This window comes from Leptopilina boulardi, unplaced genomic scaffold (assembly GCF_019393585.1).
Source record: "Leptopilina boulardi isolate dan_hultmark-lab unplaced genomic scaffold, ZJU_Lbou_2.1 LbouV2_123, whole genome shotgun sequence".
In the NCBI taxonomy this organism is placed as follows: Eukaryota; Metazoa; Arthropoda; class Insecta; order Hymenoptera; family Figitidae; genus Leptopilina; species Leptopilina boulardi.
The window spans coordinates 159,236-185,969 of record NW_026137667.1 but is presented as its reverse complement, the minus strand read 5'-3'; the positions used below and the strand labels follow the sequence as shown (position 1 = coordinate 185,969).

At 29.5% G+C, this 26,734-nt stretch overlaps 2 protein-coding genes across 12 annotated transcripts in view; one reads left to right on the top strand and one right to left on the bottom strand.

Annotated features, from left to right (window-relative positions):
* LOC127289002 (low affinity immunoglobulin epsilon Fc receptor-like) overlaps positions 1-26,734 on the top strand; it is a 146,972-nt gene that overhangs the window by 99,665 nt on the left and 20,573 nt on the right. For 5 of the 6 annotated variants that reach the window (XM_051316773.1, XM_051316779.1, XM_051316756.1 and 2 more), the window contains 2 exons: positions 6,308-6,396; positions 15,808-16,089. In XM_051316773.1, coding sequence (XP_051172730.1) covers positions 6,312-6,396; positions 15,808-16,089 — 367 coding nt within the window. In that variant the 5' untranslated portion in view covers positions 6,308-6,311. Of the gene's footprint in view, positions 1-5,719; positions 5,993-6,307; positions 6,397-15,807; positions 16,090-26,734 lie in introns of those variants that run through there. The other variant, XM_051316765.1, reaches the window with a different exon arrangement.
* Positions 11,650-14,565, bottom strand: LOC127289035 (uncharacterized). Of its 6 annotated transcripts, none has more exons than XM_051316798.1 (7): positions 14,455-14,565; positions 14,190-14,393; positions 13,252-13,385; positions 12,941-13,129; positions 12,583-12,676; positions 12,267-12,481; positions 11,650-12,008 (listed from the first exon to the last, which is right to left on the bottom strand). In XM_051316798.1, the coding sequence occupies exons 3-7, from the start codon at positions 13,356-13,358 to the stop codon at positions 11,672-11,674; spliced, it is 942 nt and encodes a 313-aa protein (XP_051172755.1). In that variant the 5' UTR covers positions 13,359-13,385; positions 14,190-14,393; positions 14,455-14,565; the 3' UTR covers positions 11,650-11,671. The 6 variants fall into 6 exon arrangements, with proteins under 6 accessions (XP_051172755.1, XP_051172771.1, XP_051172762.1 ...); XM_051316814.1 differs by having other exon boundaries at positions 14,190-14,372; positions 14,455-14,548; XM_051316805.1 differs by having other exon boundaries at positions 14,459-14,548.

Sequence of the window (26,734 nt, the reverse complement as noted above, 5' to 3'; positions counted from 1 at the left end):
TAGGCATAAAATTAACTCGTAAAGCATTAACTCCCTTCGCTTCAACTCCAAAAGGGTGGGACTTTTATAGCATCCCCTAGGGAGTTGAAATTCAACTCCTTTTTTTTACAGTGTATCGCAATAATCTCACTTGATCCACCGAAAAAAATTTCCCATATTTCTCCAATCTCATTCAAGCACAAGCATTGATCTCGAAAAAAAATTTGCCATTTTTTCTAATGACAGGCAGTACAGGGATGATTGATGATCCCAGAGAAAGAGAAAGAGAGAAAAGCATCTAAAAATAATCTCACAACTATTTATTCCAAATTGTTTCAGAAGAGACGCCTGCGTGAAAAAATACTCGCGTGGAGCCAATGACGTACTCACGCAGGTGCAGGATAAGTTTCTATCCTATGAAATGAACCAGGCGAACAGGTGAAACCTGGAAGTATATTACTTTTCCCTTTGAGCCTCTCTTTCTTCTCGCACCAGGGACCTCCAGTCGGGTGAACTGATGCTCACCTGAATCTCCTGTTTGTGTGTGTAAATGTTGACGGACAATGGACGCGGTACGTTCTTGGATAGGTGAGAGTGGAGAATCTTTGGACCATATATGGTGTAATGTGGACGAGCTAAACTGGCTAATTATCACCCGGAAAGGTCGGCTGGTGACGAACGCTCATGCGGGAATCATCAAACAAGAGAAGTGGCTGTGGGCGCCGCCGCGGACCCCTCACGCATACAACTTGCCGCGTTTTCACCTTTCTTTCAAAGGAAAAACCATCTCTAAGTGAATCTTTATAACTTTTGAAATTAAATTTACTTTTTCATTAAAATTTACTCTGGATTCGAAATTCAGATTGGATTCAAATTCCATTCTAATGTATTTTATTCGATTATAATAATAATCTCGTACAGCAGAAAGATATATCCTTGAGATATACCGTAAAAACTACATAAACATCCTATAATTTTAAAAAATAGAATTTTGCTGAAGAATTATCGCATTGTAATTTTACTGCCTATGAGAGTTTGGTAAAATAAACCATAGGAAAAAATAATTTTTAAGAAACTTAAAAATTAGAAGCAATGAACATTTAGAATAAATACAAAATGCAGAAGAGAAGAAATGTAAAAATTAGTAAAATTTTATAGTAAACTGATAATTTCGTTTTTTCTTTTCTTTCTTTTCTCAACTTTGTTTCGAGGGATGAAGTGTACATACATATAATTAACTTTTTGCGAATTATAATATTCTTCACGCAAATTTGGTGCGAGAGATAATTTTCTAGGTGGATCGGAGAATGAAATTGTGCCTCTGATAAAATGTGAAAGTATATAAGGGTGATTGCACAAAGGACGCTCGTTAGACTGAATCGCGCTTTTATGAAACTCAGACGTCAAAGTGAATTCACTACTTTTTATACAAGCCATACTCCCAAGGAAGATTATTAGTCAAGATAATTTGGAAAATAACAGATTATGGTTTCTATTAAAATAAGTGATAAATTTAAAAATAGAATTTTTCTATATACATACACATCTTGCGCTTCTTGTCAGTTTACCTAATCATTTTTTTTTGCTTTTGTATGCACGTAACAATCTTTTTAAAACAATCTCTTTAATAAATAAAATAATAGACAAAATGAAATCTGATAATAATCTAATTTTCATTAACTTTCATTGTATTGACAGGCAGAGTAACTTTATCAGAATCTAAATAAATACAATTGTTTTAAATGAAAGTGATCGTCAGTGAAATATTTTATTATTTTAAATAACGCATGAACAACGATTGATAAAAGGAGATCATAATGTCGAGAAAGTTTTGTCAGTATATTTTAACCTTGTATATCGTTTAATTTAATAGTTTCAAATATATAATATTATATGTAATCTTATAAACATTCAATTTTATGATTTATTAATTAGGCATGCAGCGTTTGAAAATTGGTTTAGGTAAAACGCGAGACAAAAATTATAATCGACAGCGAGTAGTAATCGCAATTTCATAATAATTTTGTCCAATCAACAAGTGGCCTTGCAGTTAAGTTCAATCAATAGCGATGGCTCCTCATAATAATTGTAAACTTTGTAATGAGTTTGTGCTCTACTTATAGATGAGCGCATACGATTCTACTACACTATATTCACGGCGGGGGCTAATTACTTTTGACCATGTCATGCATGCAAATGACTCATTGTCGAATAAACTCAAGTACTATATGCTAATATTCTAAGTTATTTGAGAAACTTGGATTAAAAAATGTTTCAAAATCAGATAATGAAATTTCTCAAATTTCTCTCTTTACTAAATTTAAAAAAATTATTAAATGTCGCAGAATAATGACACAACTTGTTATAATAATATAAATATACATATATGTATATGTGAAATATCAAGAATTGAAAAAACCAAATGCGCGACTGAGCATTAATTGCATAAAATTTGCTAATAATTTATCTTCTTATGCATATAGAATGACATATAGAGAATAAAGTATGCGTAGCTCCATTAACCTGACGATCAAAATTACATCAAAAATTGGATTCAACGATCAAAGAGTTTAGTCGGTTAAGGGTTTTAAGGAAAGTGCCTCTTAAGTCTAGGATCATTCTTGATTCATGCTAAGTATCGAGCTGCTGCTATACGCAGTGAAATGGATCAAAGGAAAATTGCTCGAGCAAAGAGCTTCTTGCTGATGGTTTTAAGAGAGTGGGAAAAGGAAACGTGAACTCTTGAGGTTAAAAGTCTAAAAAGGCTAAAGGCCAAAGCTCCGTAAACCGTTTTTCATTCTCTTTGTTATCACCGGAAATCCCGGAATATCATTTCGCTACCTAAAGAAAATGAAAAGAAAATCAAGCGAATGTATTGTACAAAAAAATCTCAATCTTCATGTCATAAGATTAATTTTTTAGGAAGATTTTTAAAGTTTTCAAATAATTTTGTTATTGTTATTATTATTTATATCTTTTTTAAACAATACAAAATTGTTATTATTTTATAATAATAGAATATTGATCAATATTCTATAAATAATTAATTAATTCTATTAATATCCATATTACATATAAAGTATATGAATAGTGAATTAAAATTTTCAATTGTTCGTAAAACCAATTCTCACTCTTTCTCTCATGTGAATTTTCCTCATCTATACGTTAAGATCAATTGAGAATAAGTAATTATTCCAAAAGAGTGCGAATCTTTTTGATCCATTTTATATGTTATAAATTGTAGAAAGTTTCGTATTTATTTTTCTTGTTTAATTTATTGTTTTGTATAGTTGGAAAATAAAATTGTGTTTTGTATATATGTATAAAGTGACTTAACTTAATTCAATACATGATATACTGGAGACTCCATAAGCTTCTTCTCTCTTGTGAGGAGCTGTGGGGGAGATGAATGAAGGACCAAATGAACAAAGCATCATTAATATCCTTTAAATGTGATCTCAACCGTAGAAACTTCTCTATCGATTTGTTAGCGAATGTCAGATTCCGTCGTTTCTGTTACAAGCATCTGTTAAATGACAGAATGCTTTCAATTAGAAAATACGATTAAAAGCTATATCATTGTGCTTCTGTTTCAATAAGACATCTTCATTATCTCCCTTAAATTACATTAAGCAATATAAACCTCATCATTTGCATCTGTTTACCGGAATTCCGCTGTATAGAAATACACTTTTCATTAGCGATTGAACAGATAGATTTTAATTCTTGTGTAATTCATTGACACGGAAAAGTGAATTCGAATTTTATTTTCTTGAGATTCATTGCTTAAAAGTTAAAATATTTTTTTAGGAGAAAATGTAATATGCCACCGTAAAAAATTTTGGAAGTTAATAGTAACTGGAGTTAGGAGTAAAATTTTTGGAGTTAAAAATCAATTCCGAAAGCTGCCGAAAGTGAGTAAACTCCAAAAGGGTGGGACTTTTATAGAGTCCTGTCAGGAGTTGAAATCGCGAACTCCCCTTTTCTACAACTATAGTGTTGTAATAAGACGAAAAAAATTTTTACTCATATATTATTCCTCTGATAGTAGGGTATCACAGGATTTATTTCCTTGGCAAAACAGTTTTTTGTAATTGTTTTCTTATTCATGTGAGATTTAGAATAATATTTTTCAAAAACTTGGTGTCATAAAACAAAACTATATAAAACTCGCAGCGTCAGGGATTAAAGGACATTAATCAGTGGGAAGAAAGAGAAGTAAGTTGAATCCTAATTTATTATCACTCAGCCGGATGTAAAAGAATCTGGTCGTATGCTGTCGTCCGGAGAATTCGGTCGTTTTTTCGCCCGGCTCGGGAAAAAGAGACGTGCCAACCAAAAGGTTTTTCATACGCTTGTTTTTCTCTTCAAGGAATATTCGTTTGCGCGCGGACAGACATTCTTAAGATGCTATTCTTCTTCTCGTTCGCGGATCACACCCGAGACATATCCGTAAGAGAGGAGACTGGGTCGAGTTGACGAATGAACCACATTATGCGACACTGAGAAAAACGGTGTCCATTTTCAACTCTTCCTTATATACATATATTCCTCGCTTTTTACTTTTCATCTTTTCTCATAGTCTTCAATTTTTCTCCGACCAAATTGAGTTATTTTTTGTGGAACTATGCATTTTATTAAAATTTTCCAAGATTCAAAATCGTATTTTTTGAATTTAAAAGAAAAATTAATCATTTCAAAAATAGTAAAATAATAAAAATTAATTGATTGAATTTATATACTGGTGCGATGATATTGACAAATGAAAAATGAAAGAGGAATTTGGTTTATAGAAAAGAATATATTCTTGTGCTCATCACACCGTGAAATAATGTGCTCAAGATAAAGTCAATATGAGATGATTGATTGTGGTATGAAAATTTTCCAAATTTCGCGTCTACATGTCTATTAAATTTCATCTTTAATATGTTAAATATATTTTCGCAGTAAGGTCACAAATGTAAATATATGCAAAAGGATGGATCATCCTCTTGTGAAATTTTCCGTATGGCATTTTTTTCTTTTTCAAAGATGGGATATTTTTCTTCCGTGAGTGTAAAGAGTTTCACCGCGTTCACAGAAGGATTTCCATTCGAAGACGCGACCGAAGGATGGATGGAAGAACAAGCTGAGTGGAAAAATATACGAAAAGATTTGACCCAGGATGTCTTGTACCTTGAAATACTGTGCCCGGACCTCTCTAAGTCTAAGGGTGGTTGTCCATTTGTGAAATAAATGCGAGAAGGGTTTCATCTTAGATTTATTTGTAAAAAAAGAAAAAGTCTCGAATATTGTATAAATATTTCTAAAAATGTACGTCAGGAACGAAATATTTTTTGCGGGAATTCGCAAATCTTGCAAGAGAGAGCGAGCGAGAATATGACAAATGAGAAATCCCGGATGACTTATATTAAGATTCTTTTGCTTTTGTTTGATTCCCAGTTTTGTGATAAATCACATTCAAGGTAATATTTAATTTTTAGACGCAGAGTAAAGAAAAGTTTTCTCTTGAAATTTTTTATTTATCATATTATTGTGATGTAGATAAAAAAAACCTGCCAGAGCTCAAAAATGAGTAACGTAGGTGGCGCCATGTTCTACGTCGTTTAGAACAAAAATGAGTCCAGGTTTTTTCTTTTATTAAAAATTGTCAATTTTTGAAATATTTGTGTTGAGATTCATTAAATAATAAGAGAAAAAATGAATAGAAAATATTCGATCGATATTTGTATATACATAGTAACAGGGCCGATCATTGGTGTATTGTTGGAGTGGTTTGATAATAATAACCCGCCCCTCCCGAGAAACTCAGCAGTACTGTCCGGTAATGCGGAATCCCCAGGAAGTCGGAATCCGGGTCCCTGTGTTTCCGGTCGATTGTTTCGAAGGACTGTTTCACTATATATAGACGATTTACGGACATTCGTGTGAATTTAATTATTCGAACTAAATTCGTCGAATCTGAAACTTCACGGATCGCTGGGAAACTGATAACGAAATGTATTGTATTTTGGTATGTGAGACTTTCATGCATTCTAATGTCCCAGAATATGTAACATATAATTTCCTTTCAATTGAGAGATCTCTCTACATGTACACGCAAATAAGTTTTTTATCCTAAATCTCTAACAAATTATTTTCTCATTTCTTTCACAATTTCCTTTACATGTCAAATTTATAACGATTGTGTAAACTAATTTAGAAGAATTTGTTTATATGATTATTATATTATGTATATAGAAATTGTTAGAAAAATGAAAGAATATTTACATAAAAAGCTAATTAGTTTAAAATGTCTCTAAAATTGTATATAATTTTGATATTTCAGAAAAATGGAAAAATACTACCTTTCCGTGGGAATGGGGATCCTCTGCCTTTGTAGTGGAGTATTGTCACAATTCAGGGAAAAAAATATTAGTGAGTATATTATAATCACCAATATGAATAATTAATTTTGAGAATGCTAAAGCATTCTGATCGGTTGATTTCGTGAAATTTATATTATGCTTACTTGATATTTTCGTTCCAGGTTTATATGTGGGATTTCACTTTGAAAATAGTAGTATGATTTTCCAGAGGATTAAATCCGTGGGGTTGGTAGAACTATGGTTAATTCGACCCACGTGTTTCCCCTTCAATAAACGGCTATGGGAGCTTAAGCTTACACTTACGGTTCGACCAATAACCTCAACACACTCGGGATTCCAATTTCATTTCAAAATTCGGAAAAGCCACTTTCATTGATCTTCCAATTGTCTCTGCAATGATTTAAAATCACAAAAGAAACTTTTACCATATTTCATTCTCGATTTCTGTTCTGCCAGGAAAACTAGAGAAAATGACAGTTATATTTACAGACAAATTCCTCATTAATCTGGAAATGAGAAATTGCGTAATTTCTCTCTTTTTGCTTAAATTGAAAACTTCCTGCAAATATTGAAACTTTCTAATAACATAACTGTACAAACTTTAATCTGTGAACCCGCAACACCATTGGCAAAGATACACAAAAAAAAGCTGGTGTTATTTTTGTTGCGGGTAATTTTCTCCAATGCTAAAACCCATAAGATTTAACCCAGATTTAGGGTAAAATTTGTTGCGTGTTATTTTAACACCAATTCTGGTGTTAAAATAACACTTTGTTTTTCCTGTGTACGTGAGAAGATTTTGAAGTGATCGAAAAATCGCATTATTATAGATAGTTTCTTATTTTGCTCAAAAGTTTCAACTTTATTAAGGTACAGTAAAATTCCACCCACGTGCTATTAAAAGATGAAGTATGTGTATGCTTTACAGAACTCTGAACGTGATTCAGAACAAAGATTTCTACTGCGAAAGCAGTGACCAGAATCGGTTATTGAATTTCGCCCCCTTGATTTCAATTTTACCCTTATTTATCATTTTCATTCTCCTCCTTTTTCTACCCCCTAAATTTGAATTATCATAACAAATAATAAAATTTTAATAATAATAATAAATATTTTAATTGATAGAAAATGAATCAACACAGTAAAAAAAAGAGTCTTATTTTAAGAGGCAACATTTTCAAGGCAGCCCTTGCTGTATCTAAGCAATGAATTTACATGCAATTTGAATTTAAATACACTATGGCTAGTACTGCCTGAATTTAAGACTCATCTTAAAATAAGATTTACTTTTTACAGTGAAATTTTTTCACCTCCAAAACAAAGAAAATTCTCTTTCAAAGTTAAAGAATCATTTATTTTGTATTTTAGCGTTTTCTCATCGATTAAGAATTTCCTTTCAGCACTAAGAAGATTTAAATCTGAAGAAAATTTCTTGTGTAATGTTCATTTATTACTTTTATACAACGCAGGCGTATTGTCGTCGTTTTACGCCATTCATTGGATCAATATTGCGGATCCACTATCGACCTATTGACGAATATTCTACAAACATTTTATCCATAGTTATTAACGTTTAAAAAGTTATGCTTTTTATTTAAAGATCTTTAAGTGACCTTTACTTAAGTGACTTAATATTTTTAATTAGATTCACCCGTTTAACTTTATATCATTATAAAATTGACTCGTTTAAAAAAAAGTCCCTTTCTTAGTTTCTTAAAAACTAATATAATTTTCTACTTTATTCTAGATAAATATTCTTATTTTGAGAGGAGCATGCAAGATATAATCAAAGAAGACATTTTAATGTTGTTCTGAATTTCAAGTTTTTCTTTTGTGTATATATACAAAGCATGCGAGTGAATGTTGACGAAATTTATTATTTTCCTGATTTTGCAATATGGGAGTTAATTAATTATTCAATTCATCCGTTTTGTGAATCATTTTATTTAAATTCACAGAGACTGAATTCATTTTAATTGAAAATTGATTTTTAAAACGTAATCACATAATATCGCGCAATCAGCGCAATGGCAAAACAATCATAAAGTCAGGAGAGAGAGAGAGAAGAAACGAGGATAATTACAACGAGAGAGCAATACTCATTAAATGAATTTGCACATAGTGATTGTCAGATATTTGACAATTAATTAATTACACTAATTGCTACTTACATCGAATAAACAAAAGGAACGTAATTTAACTAAAAGAAATAATAATAAATTGACGGAAAAATACACATGCATACAGTCTTTTTGATTAACCTTAAATATTGAACAAATATTTTTTGCAAATTTAATTTCCATATTCGTCAATCACAAATTTTCATTTTCTGTGATATCTCAAGTTCACTCTTGTAAGATTTTTCAGAGACCTCCTTTTGGGAATATACTACTGATTTCAAAAAACAATTTCATTTATCAATTCGAAAATTTAATTCAATATGCATTAAACTTTACACCGAGGTTATGAAACGAATGTTACGATAAATATATTGTAAATTCAGTTGGAAAGAAAAAAGTTCATTGCAAAATGGAACAGGTCATTATTATTCAAGCGCAAATTCACTCTGACTTAATTCTCATTTTGAAAACAACGCAGGACTGTTACAATTTGGATAATTTTATTCCATGGGGTATTATCAAACGAATACTCTAAAAAAATTTACATTTCAACATGTTTTTTCACATATAAAGTTCATTCCAGCCAATATTTGAACTTTTACTTATAATTTTCCTAGCAGTGTTTCAAATTTTAATTCCAAAGGAATTAAATCCTTTTTTAACTCTTGATGCCACTCGTTTACCAGTAGTGGTTTAATTTAATTTATTGATTTACTATTTATTTTAAAAAAATTATATAATTAAAATTTTTGTAGAAAAAAAAATAAATAAAACTCTTTAACTTGAAATTTGCAATAATTAAAACTCTTTGCAAATGATTTCTTACATTCCAGTAAATTAATTACGCATCGTAGAGATTTGTGGGTTTATTAATTGTCAAAGTTTTGATTTTGCCTTCAAGTGCCAACGATTTGTTCTCTTTTGTTTCCCAATTTTTTTCTAGGCACTTTTGACAATTTTCCAAAAACATACGAAACGAGTACTTATAGTACATGCTTTTTTCTCTGTTCTTTTTGTTATGATCTCTAGACTTTCGTCATTTTATGTGGAAAATGCAAATTGCGACATTAAAAAATGTATAGTTAATTTTTTGACCTCAATTTTTTAATTAATTAATAATTTACTAAAATATTCAAACTGGTATTAAAAATTAATTAAACTTTGTTTGCGTTAATTTTCATGAAGGAATCTCGTTATTTTCTCTCTAAATCTGAATAAGTTAAAAGTTAAAAAATAAGTTCATATGAGAATGAAATTCAACTAATTGATAAGTGAATTTTCACTTATTTTAAGTATATACATGCACTTATTTTTGACGTTGAATATTTTTGAAATATACATAGGATCTAGAGAGTTGCTCCGAGAGATTAAATTGTGAAAAAAGTACGTAAAACCAAAAATCAACCAGCGAATATTTACCAAAATATATTCTTAAAATGCCTTTCAGTTCTCGTTAGAATGTGCTTAAATAAAGTCCACGAAATCGATTGGCTCTCGGTAGGTTAGATGAAATTTACGCCTCGCGATCACACTAAATTTCTGCGCGAAAAGTCGTTCGACTAAAAATTTCATTCCCACCTTCCTCGTAAGCTAGGAGGAAAATTGCGAGAATAGATTTTAGGAAACGCAATTTCTCTCTCTTTCTCTACACGAAACGCGGAGTCTCTTGAAATTTGAAAGAGAAAAAAAGTGAGAAAGTATAGAAACTCACTGAGCTTTAAAGGAGGGGATGAAGAATAAAAGGGTTTCTATAGTGTTGACTTTTTCGATTGTAAGTTCCACTGGCAACTTTTCGATCTTTATTGCCCATTCGCAACTCCCGGCCCTTAAATTGCCTCTCCTTGTCTATTTCTAATAATCCAATGCCACTGGGAAGAAAGGAAAGAATCTTTGCAATGTTGCAAGGATAAAACATAATATGTCAATCATTGTCGTTTCTAATGAAACCGGACTTCCTTCTATTCAAACTCCTATTGCCTCGAATTCCATTTTTTGCCCTCACCGCAAGAAATTGAAAGAGGAAAAAAAAGGAGTGCGGTGAATGACATTTCCACAGTCTCTATTCTTGAAGACAGTTTTCTCTGCAAAGAACCTATCAAATAATGAATGAGGGAGTAAGGAGGACTTAGTTTAGATGAACATACATATATAGTCACCCTCCGTTTATTATAGACCTCTCATTTTCTCTCATTTTCTCTCATTTTCTCTCATTTAATGGAGAGTTGAATGAAGCGACTACGAGTCAAGTACGTATACAATTCACATTTTCTGATTGGCAGCCTTTCCCGTCGTAATTGGAAAGGGTTCCTCCAACCTCTCTTCTCGTTCTGAAAACAAGAATTACGAAGTTGGTCCTAAATGGAAAGAGCATATAAGAGCAAAATTTACTCAAAATTGAAACACCAGCGATTTCCTGTGAATGAGTACTAATTATGTACATAAAATGGATGAGATCTTCCAATATGGAAAACTTACTTCATCCCCTAATTAGAAATTAAATATACATTTAAACTTTAAGAAGAAGAAAATTACTAAATTAGAAAATATATATTTACAAATATACGTTTTTGGCGGTCAAAAAAAGTGATTAGCAAATTAAGAATAAGAGAATTGCAATCCCATTTGCATTATCTTCACTTTAAAGTATTATTTTGAAGTGCATTTTGCTTCTCTTAAAATACAAAATGCCTAGTTGGCTGTTGTTTTTATTTATATACTCGCGATAATTTAATACTCAAGTCACGGACTAAACGGGCAGAAAGTGGAACTACCAGTTGGTGAAAAAGATTCCTCGAAACCATCCAAGGAATCGTCATTGACGTCTTGACTAATCTCCAAGGAAACTCGTTTTACCTTATGCGATATTGCAAACATTTTCAAACTCCCGAGACACATTCTTCTCGTTCCAAGAATGTGTCACATTTTTTACTTTCACTGTTATTTAACCTTCATATATCGAGAGAGAAATTCTTTTCATATATAAATATAAAACAAATTTATATTGAATTTTTTTCTAATACAATACATCTTCTGAATTATCGAGAGTTTAGCGTAAGGAATTTTTTTCAATTTTCTTCCTATAAGCTTAGAGGAAAAATACGTACCTATAAAAAATAATCTGTTAGCTCAATTATATCAAGAGGAAGAGAATGAAACAGAAAAACATTATTTCTTTCAAATTTTTTTCTTTATTACACTTTTCTTTCACAATGTGTTATCTGTTGTGTTTGAAGGCGATAGGAATTTCCATGGAAATCTTTCGAGTGATGGAACATAACTAGGACTAGCACTACCTTTGTGCTTCTCGTATATTAGATTATCAGAGGTTCTTCTCTGAATCGAGAGATTTAAATTGGAAAAATTTTCAAAGAAAGGAAGTTTGTGCAAGTCTTTGTTGTTTTTTGGCGTGCGATCGAACTCGAAATAGATACGTGAGGTCAATTGTTTTTTTTCAAGGTGACAACTTTGAGTGTTTCGTACCAGATAGCAATATTGTGTCTGACTCGAATTATCCTTTTGTACATCGGACAGTTTTTCATTTCTAGAAAAGTAAAAGAATACCTGTTTATTTTGTACAAAAATTTTGTTTAGCCTATTTTTTTTCTATGATTCTAATTTAATTTTTGGTTTATTTTTTTCTTATTCTTTTAATTATCCTTCTTTATTTAATTAAAACAATTATACTCCGACTTTTTTCCTTTCAGTAAATTTTTCTTTTTTTTTCTTCTTATTTTAAGTATCCCAATTTGACAGCATTGTATTTTTAACTCAAGTATGCGAAAAAAGATTGGGAGCTTACAGCTCATTATTTTTCGGCGGAACATCCTTGACGTCTTGTACGGGAATCTCAGCATTGTGACTATCCAATTTCTGTTCATGGCGAATTGAATTCACATTTTCCGATGTTTCAGTTTCCGCTCGAAGAATTTCCACCTCTTTCGCTTTGTTGAATTTGTCGTTTCGCACAATCTCTTCTTCTTCATCTTCGACTGTTTTGTCTGGATCTGTCGCACTCTGAAAATGGTTAAAATTTCAGTGATAGTTTCTAGCATAGAATCCTTTTGTTATAAGCCTGCTACTTTTAATTACTGCATACTCTTTTTTGAAACAATTACCTCCTGGATAGATTTCTTCAATTTCTTTGTTGTTTCTGAGTTATCTACATTGAAAGATGCTTGGATTCTTTTCCATTCTTCAATAAAAGCATTCCTTGGAACATTTTCCAAAAATAGGTCAAACCATACAAATTAGTAGTGAATTTTGTAATTAATTAATTTTTATGTCGGGAAATTTTGCGTTTTAAATGATTCTTTTTAAAAATTTTATTTATGCAAACACAAAGTGAAACTAATTTAGGTGACTTGATGAGTACAGATTGTATTATTGGAATGAAAGCAATCTCATGGTATAGTGTATATTTATACATATATATTTCTTTTTGCCCGATGAAGTAAACACGTTGATTGCACGTACAGATTGATGGGTTGTCCTTTCTTCAGATTCGTGTTCTTGTGAAGAACAGCATCGCAATCCGAATACGTTCTCTTGATCGAAATTCGTTCCTTGTCTCGATGTTTTCTCAATTCATCGGCTATCAAACGTTGAATCATTTCATCCAGAAATCCTTCATCTTTGCCTGACTGTCCGCAGCAATATGAATTTCTAAAAAAGTATCACGTCTTTTATTGCTCATGAAACATATCTAGAAAAATTGACTAATGGATTATATTATTTTTACTTGATTAATTTCTTTTTATATTTTTTGAAAATCATGAAAAACTCACTTACGAATTTGATTCTTGACCATTTTTGTATCATCTTGTTTTTTCTTTTTCAATTTAAAAACACAAATTCCAAATGATCCGTTTAAGTGCAATTGCAGCTGTTGCATTTTTTTTATTGGATGAGCTTCAATTTCCTTTTAATAAGAAGAAGATTAAAGGTGAATTATAATTTGACTGCGCACTCCGGGAATTCAATGGAGAAATGAAAAAAATACTGCTTATGAGAAATGAAATCAAGTTGAAAGTGAATAAATTGTCCGTTTTTTATTGATGTTGAAGTATTTTTATTGTTTTATTATTTTTCCAATAATCAGAATAATTATTATTATCAAATAATTGTTCACTTATACTTTATAAAATAATTTTTTAACACATTTTTTACACGTAAAATCTTACGTAACACATTTATTAAGTATTCATTTATTATTTATTATTATTGTTTATTATATTCAACATTTTATCATTATTTATTGTTTTCATATATATTTTTTGTTTTCATGCAGCTTAAAATAAAAGAAAATAAATATTGTTAAGTTCAAATAAAACGAAAATTGCCGGCCTGTTTGTCAGAGAGGATGCGATCAATTAAATTCATTTGTTCATAGTTTGCGTGAATATGGTTCCACTTACACATCAGTAAAATATAACCTGATTGACCTCTTTTTTTGTCGATAATCATGATAAAAAATCTCACACAAAATTGATGAAACAGAAATCTTATTTAATTCAAAAAGTAATAAAGAAATAAATAATAGAAAATAATAAATAAAAATACAATAAGTAATAACGTGTTTTAATTTTTATATTATATTTTATAAAAAGGCATATTTCTCATTGTGAAACATAAACATGTATCATCAGTGAAGAAATTATATTCTATTCAAAATGAAAATATAATTAATATCAAATTAAAATAAAATAATAATAAATTATTTTACCGTTAATATCCGTTTCCGTTTGTTGAAACAATTTCTCTTCTAATTCGCCAGTTAAATTATTTAATTTGGTGTTAATTAATCCTGACAGATTATTAGTTAAACTTTTTTTACGATTTAAATCTTTATTGAGTAATCGTGATGTGACTTGTGGAAATATTATTTTTTTCGATATTAACGTGATTCCTTTCCAGAGAATAATTGATGCTATCAATACGAGCGTTGAATATAAAATTAATGTTATCATATCCCAATTATTTAGATTTACCAACTCCGAAATGTTTTTCATTTTCCGATAAAAATATTTGACCTTTTTTCTTTTCACTATTTTCCTGGTAAACATTTAAGTACTTGAAATTTTGAGTGACACATTGGTTACGACTTGAAACATCCAACAGTCAAATGTTTTTTTTTTTTTAAATTTTAATTCATTATTATATGATGATTTGGTATTTTTGAGAAATTATACATAAAATAATATGATAACAATGAAATAATAATAATTTTTAAAAAGTAAAGATAATATAATATTTTCAAATGAATTTGATGTTGCTTTGTGAAAAAATAAACAAACTACTTACAAGCGTAAAATAATTTTCATGGTCTTTTCCCGACATTGAGGGAATTTTGAGCAAAATTCTGTTCACTTATATAATGTCAATTTATTCTGTAATATTCAAAATGATGACGAGAGTGATGTTGACGTTTCTGAAAGCTCCTGAGTTTCAGCGTCAAGTACAAATTGTGGTTATGCTCATCAAGTACAGCGTCAGTTCAAGAGTTTATTCAAACAAATAGGTGCTTTTTTAAGTTTTCTGTGATGACAAAAAATTTTTCTAGAACGGAAAAGATGCAAAAAATTGTCATATAATTTTACATTTACAAGTTTCAAATTTCTTTTTATTAATAAATACTTTTTAAAAAAATATTAAATTTATTAGGTATTGTATTTCTATATAAAAATAAAAAATTATTTACATAAAAATTGTTGTTTATAGAGAATAAATAATAATTCGTCTGGAAAACAAACTTTAGTAAAAATAGTGTAGAGGACAGAGAGAAAGATTTGTTTCATGCGTTAACCAATGACAATGTTTTCTTTATTTTGCAATTTGATATTTAAACCACTGAGAGAAAAATTAATTTCCATTCTCTCTAAATTTGAATCAGCGGAAAATCGCTGATTGGGCGGCTATAAGTATGCAGCTGATTCAAGCAGCGTATATATACATTGATAATTAGCGCATATAAACTATTTCATCAGTGTATATACGCTGTTTGAATCAGCTGCATACTTATAGCTGCAAATTAGCGACGTTTCGCTGATTCAAATTTAGAGAGTTGTTTTTGTAAAAATATGTTTTCTAAAAAATGATAAGTCTTTGTAAAAATTATTTTTAAACATTCAAAATGCTATTAATTTTAAACTAATAATAATTTTAAACTTTCAATTTGGTAAAATTATTATTAATCGAAAGTTGAAAAACTTACTTTTTCCTGTATAAGAGAAGCGTGAATTATTTTTTCTCTCGGTGGATATTTTAATGAAAAAAAAGAAAGAAAAACTAAAGACTGCTTTTCTTTTTTTTCCGATGAGAAAATATTGTCAATTGTCTTTTAGGCACCGAGACTGATGCAGTTCAAGCGCTTTTGGCACGATATCTTCAACGTCGTCTACAAGGCACACAATTTTCCACACCACCACCGCCAGCCGTTTTATTCAGTACAAATCATCAATCTCGAATTCGTACGACACCTCAAAAATTTCTCAATTCTCAAGAAAATAATGACGATCCACAGAAAGAACGACGAGATCGGCGAGATGACTATGAGGATTATGAGGATGATCTTCAAGGATTTGAAGATAGTGCCAAAAGCAGAACAAGGATCGATCTTCTTGCCGGTGACGTTGCATTTTTATTAGTTTCATTGTTTTTTCTTTATTTATTAATTATTATTTATCCCGGTTCGTTTATCAAATTTCAAATTGGGTTGTTCATTTTTTAAATAAATTTTTTTTTATTTCATAATATACATATACAGTCAATATAACAAAAAATTATTTAAGGGCATATTTCTTTCTTTAAATAATTTTTTCTTAAAATTTGTTGTATAATAAAAAAAATTTAAGACATGTAAATTATGCTTTTTCTATTTCCGGATTCATATAAATATTTTCAATCAACAAATATTCGAAACGTTTTTATTTTTATTCCCTTTTGGAAATTTAACAAAATAATTGAGACAAAGAAATTGTTATATAAAATGTGTATAAAAAGTCAAAAAAAAAAAGAAAAAAAAAAGAAAAAAATGAGAGTCGATGTTATTTTTTGGTTAAACTTTGGAGAGCATGAATATTCGTTGTATACGTGCGCACATAGAGGTAGCTCGAAACGTTATATACGCGATATAGTTACGAATGTATGAATAGATTTGAATAGATTCAGCATTCAACTGCCGAGGTTGAGAATATAGGGGTAAAATTACGCTTGACCGATGATAATATGATAACAAGTGTGAATAGAGGCGTGCAATGACGTCACGATGCCTTTTCAAGGTGTTCTCAATTCACCTGCGAAGCAAAATGAACAAGCAAATATGCCTATAATATGCTCCAATTATTTCATAGCATTCAGTTTTCAATTATATATAACATATGTTTTTTTTGAAAAATAAATTTGAAAATTTAATTCAATTGATTTTGTTTCAAACTTTATAAAAAATATTGTAAAAATTCATAGTAAAGATAAAAATCTACTACCAATCTTTATATTATTTTATTAAATTTTCTTATTAGGAGTTTTATAGATTTTTTAAAAATTTTATGTGAAATAATGATACAGAGATAAAAAAGAGGATAATGAAATTTTGCAGTTTAAACAAATTGGCATGTGGCCAATTGTTATCCTGTTTTGTGTACCTACTTGCTCTCAAATAGAAACAATTGGCCAAATATAAAGGGAGACAAGGATGAGGGATACTCCTGAGTACTGGAAATTTTGAGCTTGAACGTGTTTTAGAGTATAAATCTGAACTTTACAAACGTGCTTCGCGCTCAACGAATCGAGTTGTTCAGAAGGGTAAGAGAGTTTAAAGGGCTTTTCCACGGTTATTATATTTTCTGTTTGTCAAACGAATTCAACCATATTCGAACCAAGTTCACCTTTAATGAATAAACAACATGTCGTTTGCTTTGAGATTAATGTCACTTTATTTGTTACAATACTTTTTTTTGTAGCCGCCCCTAAAAAGTAAGAGGAAATTAATAAAGGAAAAATAGAGAATGAAAGAAGATGAAGGGAAGAAATTGAAAAATAGAGGAAAATAATAGGAACACTGAAAAAATTTTATGGTCCGAGCAATAGTACAACCAAACTTTGGTTAGGCTAACCAAACAATTCGGTTGGCACAACCAAAGTTTGGTTATACTGACCAAACATTTTTTTTAGTGAACAAATAACTGAAAAGAAGAAGCAAAAAAAGAATACCACAAGAGATAAGAAAACGATAAAAGATGTAAAAGTATAATATAATAAAAGAAGAAAATGAAATAGGGAACAAAAAGAACAGAAGACATAAAAAGAAAAATTAAACAAAACAAAACGCAATCAGAAAAAGAAAAAAAAGATGACGAAAAGTTGTATAAACAGTGTAACTGAGGGTAAAATGAGATAAAAGTGTGGTAAGAGCGCTATTACAAACAAAAAAGGTAACAGGATTACAAATGCAGGAGGGAATTGTGCGAAAAAGGAGAAAAATGAGGATTAAGAGAGAAAAAAATTAAACGCTGGAGAAAAACCTCAAAAAACGAAAATGCAATATTAATGAAATAAAAAAAGTGATGTAAAATAAAATAAAATGATACACACATTTGTTTAAATAAATGAAAGGAGAGATCGACTAAACCTCTGGTAGATAGCAAATATTTAAGGAAAGTTTCATTTGGCAAATACACCAACAGTACAAGCTCAGACGAATGTTTGATGTATGTACGACGAAACTTGGACTTGGCATTTTGAGTGTTATACACAAAGTAAGAAAAACATGAAAATTAGTCATTAATATTAAAATTACATATAAGAATTTAGAATGTTTTCAAAGATTCACTAAAATGTGAAATTTTTTCGTCTCAATAAATTGAGACCATAACTACAGTTTATACAAAGTGTGACACTAGTGTCCCACAAAATTGGAAAATAAAAAATATTCCAATCTGAAAAACCAGTTAAAAAAAGAAAAAAGTATATAAGTAGATACACAAAAAGATAGAAAAAAAATTATAGCCTTTATCAATAAAAATCAAAGCTCTATGTAGATGCGAAACAAAGTTCTGAAAAGGAGGTATAAACAGAAAAGAGATAAAGAATGAGAGTAACTCTAAAGTATATAAGGTATTTGGCTTCCGTCAGGACTTAATTACACTTTTTGTGCAAATATTGCCCATGACGTGTTTAAATCGTAACAAAGTCAGGAGAGAGAAAGGTGGCGATAGTCTCATAGAATAGGGAGGTGTGAAAACCGTTAGTGATAATCCAACTTGCTTGTATGCATAATTGTATTTGTATACTTGGTATACAATATGGTCTTCTGAACATTATTCCAGTTCTCGCATTAGCATGAGGAGAATTTCGAGGACGTTCGACTGTTCCTTTGCTCCTGTTAACTACACCCTTCAACTGAATCCTGAAGGACTATTCCCTCCACTTGTCCGAAAAGTAATTAAGACAGAACAATTAATATCAAAGCCTCACTTGGACCCTTTTGCTCCGCGGGCTCAAGCTTATCGTCGAAAACGTCAATTAAAGTTCCCAAGTTCTGCGTCGTCGAGAATTCTCTCTCTCATTTTTGGCTTCCATTCTCAGCTGATAAATCTCTTCTTTCACAAATTAATTGTGAAAACTGTAATATACATTTTTCTGGAAAAAAAATTATTTACCAAAGTTTCAATAATAGTAATTTATTGATTTTTAACATTTAATTTGTAAAATCGGACTATATAATATTTAGTTCATGTCATCAAACTTTATTGCTTTTCAGCAGTCAGAGGCATTGCTTACAGATGCTAAGATCAAAATAAATTTTGTATTTTTGGAAAAATTTTCCATTTTTTAAATTTGAGAGATAATCGTTCGGGAATACTGCCTTACGTAATTCATGAATGCCCCCTAACAGATCAAACTTGTTCTATGCGCGCCTACAAATCTGGTATTATTTGTCTCGAATTATTCGCGACAGCGAATCACATTCATTACGAAAGTTAATCAAGTTCCAGAAGGATCCTTCAGAACCAAATTATTCACGTTTATCTTCATTTTTCCTTAATGAACCCATCTTATTTTCTTACATTGATTTATTATCGCATTTACTTTATACCTTTCTTGAATTTAATATTTACTTGCAATCTTAATTATCTTATTAAATTATTATTATTTATTTCTTCATTATATATTAAATTTCTATTAAATATGTGGAATGGATAAAACTTATAGGATTTTTTTATATTCTCTATTATTGTTTATATTTTTCTTATATCCACAGAATATTCCCGTTATGAAGTGTAAATATAAATGAAATTTCTCTTTAATCACATTTAAAATCTTGTTAAATCAATGTGAAAAAAAGGTACCAACAACTTTTCAACTTTCTAACTTAAATAAGTCGACGAGATTTGATTAATTCCTGTTTGACATAAATTTTATTACTATGTGTTTGACAAAATATTGAGTTCCATATCGTAAAAGATTTTTGATCTTTGATAAACTCTGAATTTTTTTCCCAGAATATTGAGACCGTATAGATCTCAAAGTAATTAGTAGAAAACTTTATTTTTTAAATTAAGAAAATTTCTTCAAATTTTTATATGATTGGAAAGGAACATTTCAGATCTTATTTTTAATTAATCTCTATTAATTTTATTTTACTCTAACAAATGCAAGTAAAATGACGACAAAAAATAATTTATTTAGAAACGCAATTATTTGTCTACCTATATCAATTGAATTTTTTAGTTTATGTAATTATTTTTTTTATTATTAGAATATATTTTTTACATATAAACATAGTATGCTTGTTAATGAAGTTATTGATTTGCTCCTTTAATTATTAATTAATTTATTTATTTTACTAATTAATTGATTCATTTAACAATTATTTAGTTTTTTACTATTTAAATAACTAATTTACCCTGCAAATGTTTAATGTGTGTTCGTTTTTTACCTACATTCCTGTCAATATCAATTTCTAATTTGAACTTTGTCGTAAGTGCAGCTACTGCAAACGCAGACGCAATACCTATTAGCATTTGCTATAGCGATTTTTAATAAGATTATCATATATACTTATAAAATTATTCCATTTCCTTTCGTGAAGTTGTAAACCTAATTCAAATTGCAAACGGCGAGTGTCGATCTTGTTTGGCACAAGCCGACGAGTTTTCTTGATAATTAAGAACAAATTGCCAATACACCTGATAGAAATGTCTTATAACCAATGAACTCGACTTATCTGGAGAAATGAACTCGTCGTGAAAATGAGAGCAAGTTTTATGCTTTGCCAAGGCCGGCATTACCTTGCAGAGAAAGTGCTTTGGATTTTGCATATATTAAAGTTTATTAACATCTTCCGCCTCTCTAAGAAAATGTCAAAAATTCCAAAAAAATTTCTTTAATCATATTATAAAGTTGTGTCCACAAAATATATATAATAGTTTTTTTTATTTTACTACAAAAAAAATTATCTTATCGATTTGACATAAATCCCCAAGCAAAAATTTACAACCGACGCAGTGTTGCGCCAGTACTGGCAATTGCTGGTAAAGTACTGACCGCCAATATTGAACCAATACTGGCATATGTTTGGGATGATAACGTTTATTAGTACTGGTACTAGTTCAATACTGGAATTTAGCAGTAATTCTGTATTTTGCCAGTACGGGCACTGGTAGATATTCAAAATTCAGGGTTCTTTTTGCTTTTTACATTGATTGAGAAGCTGGATCGAAGAACCGACTCATAGCATTGACTATTAATAATAATAAATTATTATATTAATAACTTATAAATTGTTATTTTTTCATATTAACATTTTACTCTTTATTTTATTATTCAAATAATTTCTTCAAATATTACACGGAGAGAAATCTGGTGCGATTTACGCATGAGCATGTCCTTAGGAATATAGTAACAGACGCGTTCAAGCAAAAATCCTAAGTGAGCGAGGTATTATTGTATGAGTCTCACCTGATATTCAGATGGAATCTTATAGTTTTTGCTTGGAAGTGTCCATGCTATATTCCTATGGACTTGCTCATGCGCAAATCGCAGCAGATTTCTCTCCGTGTATAGAATATATATTTATTTTTATTTGTTTAAATTACCGAAATTGAATGAAATTATTGGTTAAAATGGAGTTTATTTGATTCAAATATATTTTTTCAGTGTAAGAAAAATAATTTGAGAACTTCATCAATTATGTATTTCTTTTATTAATAAGTTTTAATATTAAATTTTTTTAACCAACCAAAATACTCAATTTTCACGTCTATGAAGTTGGCGTCGACGCTCAACGTCGAAAATTATTTTTCACGGAACGAAAAATAACAAATCATTTTTAAAAAAATTTTGGGTTCACATAATACATTAAAAAGTATTTCTTAAGGCATTACATATTTGGACCGAAAATCTTTAAAAAAAAATAATTTGATCCGACATTTTTGATCCTGTGAAAAATAATTTTCGGCGCTGAGCAGTATTGGCACAGTACAGAATTTAATCCATATCAGTACTGAACCAATACTGGTAAGCCAACTGTCGGCCAGCCAGTATTGGTGCATGATTTATTGGTGCATGATTGCGCCTGTTGTCAATATCGGCGTTTGACAGAAATTTTTGCTTGGGTCTGACTTTCAACAAATAAATAAAATAAATAGAAATAAAAATCAAATAAATTGGATTAAAATAAAGAAATTTAATAAAAATAAAAAATTTGATGTTTAAAAAATTATTTTCAAATTTGAATTTTCAAAAATGATGTGTCTTATCAAGTGCATATAATGACAATGTAATGTAATCAGTTTTATTTTCGTAAGAAAGACGTGTATCGTCTTTCAACGACAAACATTATTCTTGACGTCAACTTTTATTTTGTCAGTTTCATGTTCGGTTAAAAGCATTTTCGTTGAAAGCATTTGAGTGGTGTGTTCACGACGCACAGGTGTGAATGTTCCCTAGCCGATATTCCAGACCGTATGAATCGGGTTTATTCGTGTTGTAAAAATTTTCAATTTTTGATTTCGGAAACCAAGTTTGTTATCGTTGACAAAAAGTGTTACATATTCACGGTTGTTATATGTACACATGTATCTATAGAATTCCAAAGAAATCGAACTTGAAACGATTGCTTGTATAATGTGGTAGTTACGTGAATTCACTTTTACAAAAGTTGAATATAATAATTTTTTAAATCCTAGCAAAAACTTGTATCAAATACACAGTTGGTAGTAATAAATTGCTTTCTATTTTTCTGGGTATTTGTTTTTACAATTAAAAAGTTTTTAATTTTAAATTTCATTTAATTTCTATTCCAACGATAAAATTCATCAGCAAAAGAAGTACATAAATATTCTAAAATTATAAGAATATTTCGTTTCAAAGTACATTGGGATGAAATAAAGAGAAAGTCTTGATTCGAAACAGAATTAAAATCAAGAAGATGACTATAAGGAAATGGATGGAGAGAATTTCACAGTAGAACTGGTATTCATGTAATTTACAAAGACCTCGTTTCGGAAGGAATGTCACCTTCCAAACGGCGGTAGTTAATGGGCAAATTGCAAATCGATCGCGTTGGACGGCATTCGGACAAGTATTGTCGTCATTTGTGTGCGCTAATTACTTAACTCACAAAGTAAATTTAAAACGTGGAATCGATGAGAGAAAAAGTCGATTGTTTTTATAATTTACCTTTATTTTTACATTTAAATATACAAATTTATTTTTTATATCAACGAATAAATTTAAGATATATATATGTAATTAAAACGTTGTAGACAAATGTGCGAAATTAAATATCGAAAACCAATCGCCTGGAAATATCTCTCGACCTCGTGATTCTATAATACACTCTGCTTGATGAAAATTGAATCATTGCAAAGTTTCTAATCGTCCTCTTCCACTGAGGTCGTAGTGTTCTCTTAAATTAATTTCAAATTAACGTCAAATTTACGCTCTTTTCGATAATTAATTAGCTCGTCAATTACAATTAATTACTGTAATTGATAGAATTTTAATTATCAAACTAAAGTATACTATTGGGATAATTTTAAAATTAAATAAATATTAAACGTACGTTTTTTTGAATATAAAAAATTTCCTGAAACAAACATTCAATAGAGAAATATAAAATAAGTGTAAAAAATCAATTATTAGTAAATTAATTAGTAAATAATACGTCAAGTATTATTTAGTATTAGTAGTCAGATTAAAAATCCCCAATCGAGTTTGAGAAATTCCTTTGTCTTCGAAATATGGATCGACTATAATGTTTTTTGGAATGATTCATATGCGCGCTACTGGTATCCTCGAAGTATGTTTATTTCGAATCAAACTGGTTAGCCCTCGGATGACTTTCATTCTGGAATTAACTCACTTTGAAAATTTCTGCTGTCTACGGACATTGCTAACCAGCCTTGAATTGGTGAACGTGCCCGCAACTTTATCAGGAATTCGTTCAATGACTCCAATCTCTTTTTAAATCTTATTTTATAAATTACATAAATAAATAAGCATCTCATTAAATTCGCGTATAAAATAAATTGCAGACAAATAAATGAATATACTTACAAACAATTAATTATTATATTATTATTTTCTTTTTCAATAAAAATGTTATCCAATGAAAAATGGTTCCTAAATCCTCATTAAATTCTCATTAAATTAAAATTAAAATTAAAATATATGAGAACATTTTTATTAAATTCTGTCCTATATTAATTGTTGTTTCTTTTAGTAGAATTACTTTCAGTTTCAGAAAATTTTTTAATACAAATACTGTTTGAGTAATGTGCAAGATGCATTTTTATTAGCGTGTATGCTTGCTTTACTTTAATTATTGTTTACATACAGAGTATTAAGTTTCATGTTTAGACATCCACAAACTCCTTTGTATTTAACGTGGAATGTGATTCTAAATTAGTTGGAACAAACACAAAGAGATTGTTTGCATTTAATATTTCGCTAAATTTCTATGGTGTACTATGCAGATGAAAACTTTGTAAATTCCTAAAACAGACGTGGGACTCTTCAAGATAATTATATAGTTAAATTTATTATACACAATGGTAAAAAAATGTAATTTTCCTACTTTTACCCTTTGACAGCGGTGACTTTGTGTGTCTCGTAAACACTGCACACATAAAATTGACAAATTACCTTTATTACATAACGTTTCAGCAAAAAAACATCTTTTTTAACAATTCATTTATTTTTAAAAGAAATTTTTAAATTTGACAAATGAAAATTTTTAACAATAACTGTTTCCTTAAATTAAAATATGACAATCCGATTAATTATCAATTTAATATTTGCCTACTGATGGATCATTCTATAACACAATAATTTAAAGCTCAATTTCAGTTTTTCACAAACTAATTACGGTAGTATTAAAAAAACAGAATCTCCAAATTAATTAAAAAATAATCAAGGGCAACAACTAATGAACTTGCCTTTTACTAATGCAATTAATTTGCGTTACTTTAATTTTGTTAATGTAAATATTGAAAGGTCAGATAACTCGTTAATTGAATCTTTTGAAAAGAATCGTTAAAATGTTTCTGCAATTTGAAAAGAAGGAAAACTGATCTAAAGATGATGCTGAAATTTACACTTGACCTGAATTAATAATCCTTGGAATTCTCCTAATTATATTAATTTCACGATAAGAATACAAAAAAGAAGAAATTATTGTATAAAGGAGAATTTTTTAAAACTAAAAGTCATATAATTTTTCCAGGGCAGAAGTTATATTAGAATAATTCTTCTTGAGATGTACTAGTTGGAAAATGCAGATGGTTAACAAAAAAAATAATTAATTATAATTTGAGTAGAATATTTATAATATCGATAAAACTAATCGAGAGGAAGAATAAAGGTGAAGGTCGTTCGAGAATCCTGAAACCTACTCGTATATTTTTTTATGTTCTTTTTTTCTGACCTATGTTCGCTTTCTGTATGGTCTGTGGTTGATAAATGTCTTTGGCGCCTTCATGTTACAACATACCACGACTTTCATTTTCTTCATACGCGAGAGTTGAGAGCTATCTTTATAAAATCACAGATTTTATAAATGCAAACGAATCACTGATATTATTCATGTACGCTCTGTGAGGATCGTTTCTATTTAAATCTCAAAGTCAGTGAATTGTTTTAAAATTGTTTGCATATAACAGAATTTTTAATTAACCAAACTTTTATTTAATCGAATATTTATTAAACTACATTTTTATTCATGCTTATAAAAAAGTAAAAAAATTTCTTTTCTTTTCGATTATTTTTTTACATTCAATTTTAATAGAAAAGAAATGAAAAAAGTGAGAAATTTTTGAGAGAAGGCAATTTGGTAGAATTCTACTAAGCATTTGTTTAGAAAAAATGGGAGGTTCTTCGCGTGAAGATTACGAAGGTGCTTGCGAAATATGGTGAAAAATTACGGTTGCTCCGAAAGCCTTTTATGGATGTTTCTTCACTTTTCAGCAGATTCCTGAGACCCTTCTCCTTATTATCTTCTCATAGGTCTCTGCTCGAAGTTGCATTTCACGAGTTTTTATCGAGGACGATGTTATATAGACATTTATAGAGAACGTAAAATTGTGTAAAAAGGCCTCGTTTTTACAAAAATAGAAAAACGAAAGGAAATATATATGTGACGCGCTCTGAAGAAAGGGACCTAAGAAGCCAATGAATTATAGGTTATGTTTACTACAGTTTTACCTTGATTAAAAGTTCTTTTTTATTTAGGTAAAATCAAAATCAGTTTTTACTCAATACTTTGGATGTAATACACGTAAACATCAATGATTTGTATTTTTAGAGTTAATCCTCAGTACGTATTTTCACATTAATATTACAAGACATAACCTATAAGTTTTTTCTTCTTAGGTTCCTTTCTTTTCAGAGCGCGTCACATGCATTTAGTGTTTATGTTTTAATTAAATAAGATCATACATATATTTTAAAAACAAATTATATGAAATTACAGGTATTTTTACTGTACGACCTTTTAGAAAAATATTTGGCAATAATTTATTATCGATAATATTGTACATCAGAAGCAAAAAATGCTTTCGACATAATATGAATTATTATTTATAATTATTATGTATTTATATTCATTGAATCTCTTAATTAACTTTTCTGCTTGACTCATCGTTATAACGTGATTTGCAAATTCCATAAATCTTATGCAATTAGTATTTGTTAATTCTGAAAACTAATTGAATTTTTACATATATAATTTAATGTTATTATTGTTACACTAAACAAGTGTATTTGATT

Bases quoted from the DNA above. Each gene is read 5' to 3' on its own strand.
- LOC127289035 (XM_051316791.1), bottom strand. From the start codon at position 13,358: ATGCAACAGCTGCAATTGCACTTAAACGGATCATTTGGAATTTGTGTT. The intron at 12,677-12,940 runs GTACGTGCAATC...AAATGTTCCAAG, and splicing joins AAAGGACAACCCATCAATCT to GAATGCTTTTATTGAAGAAT. The intron at 12,482-12,582 runs GTAATTGTTTCA...AACCATTTTCAG, and splicing joins TGAAGAAATCTATCCAGGAG to AGTGCGACAGATCCAGACAA.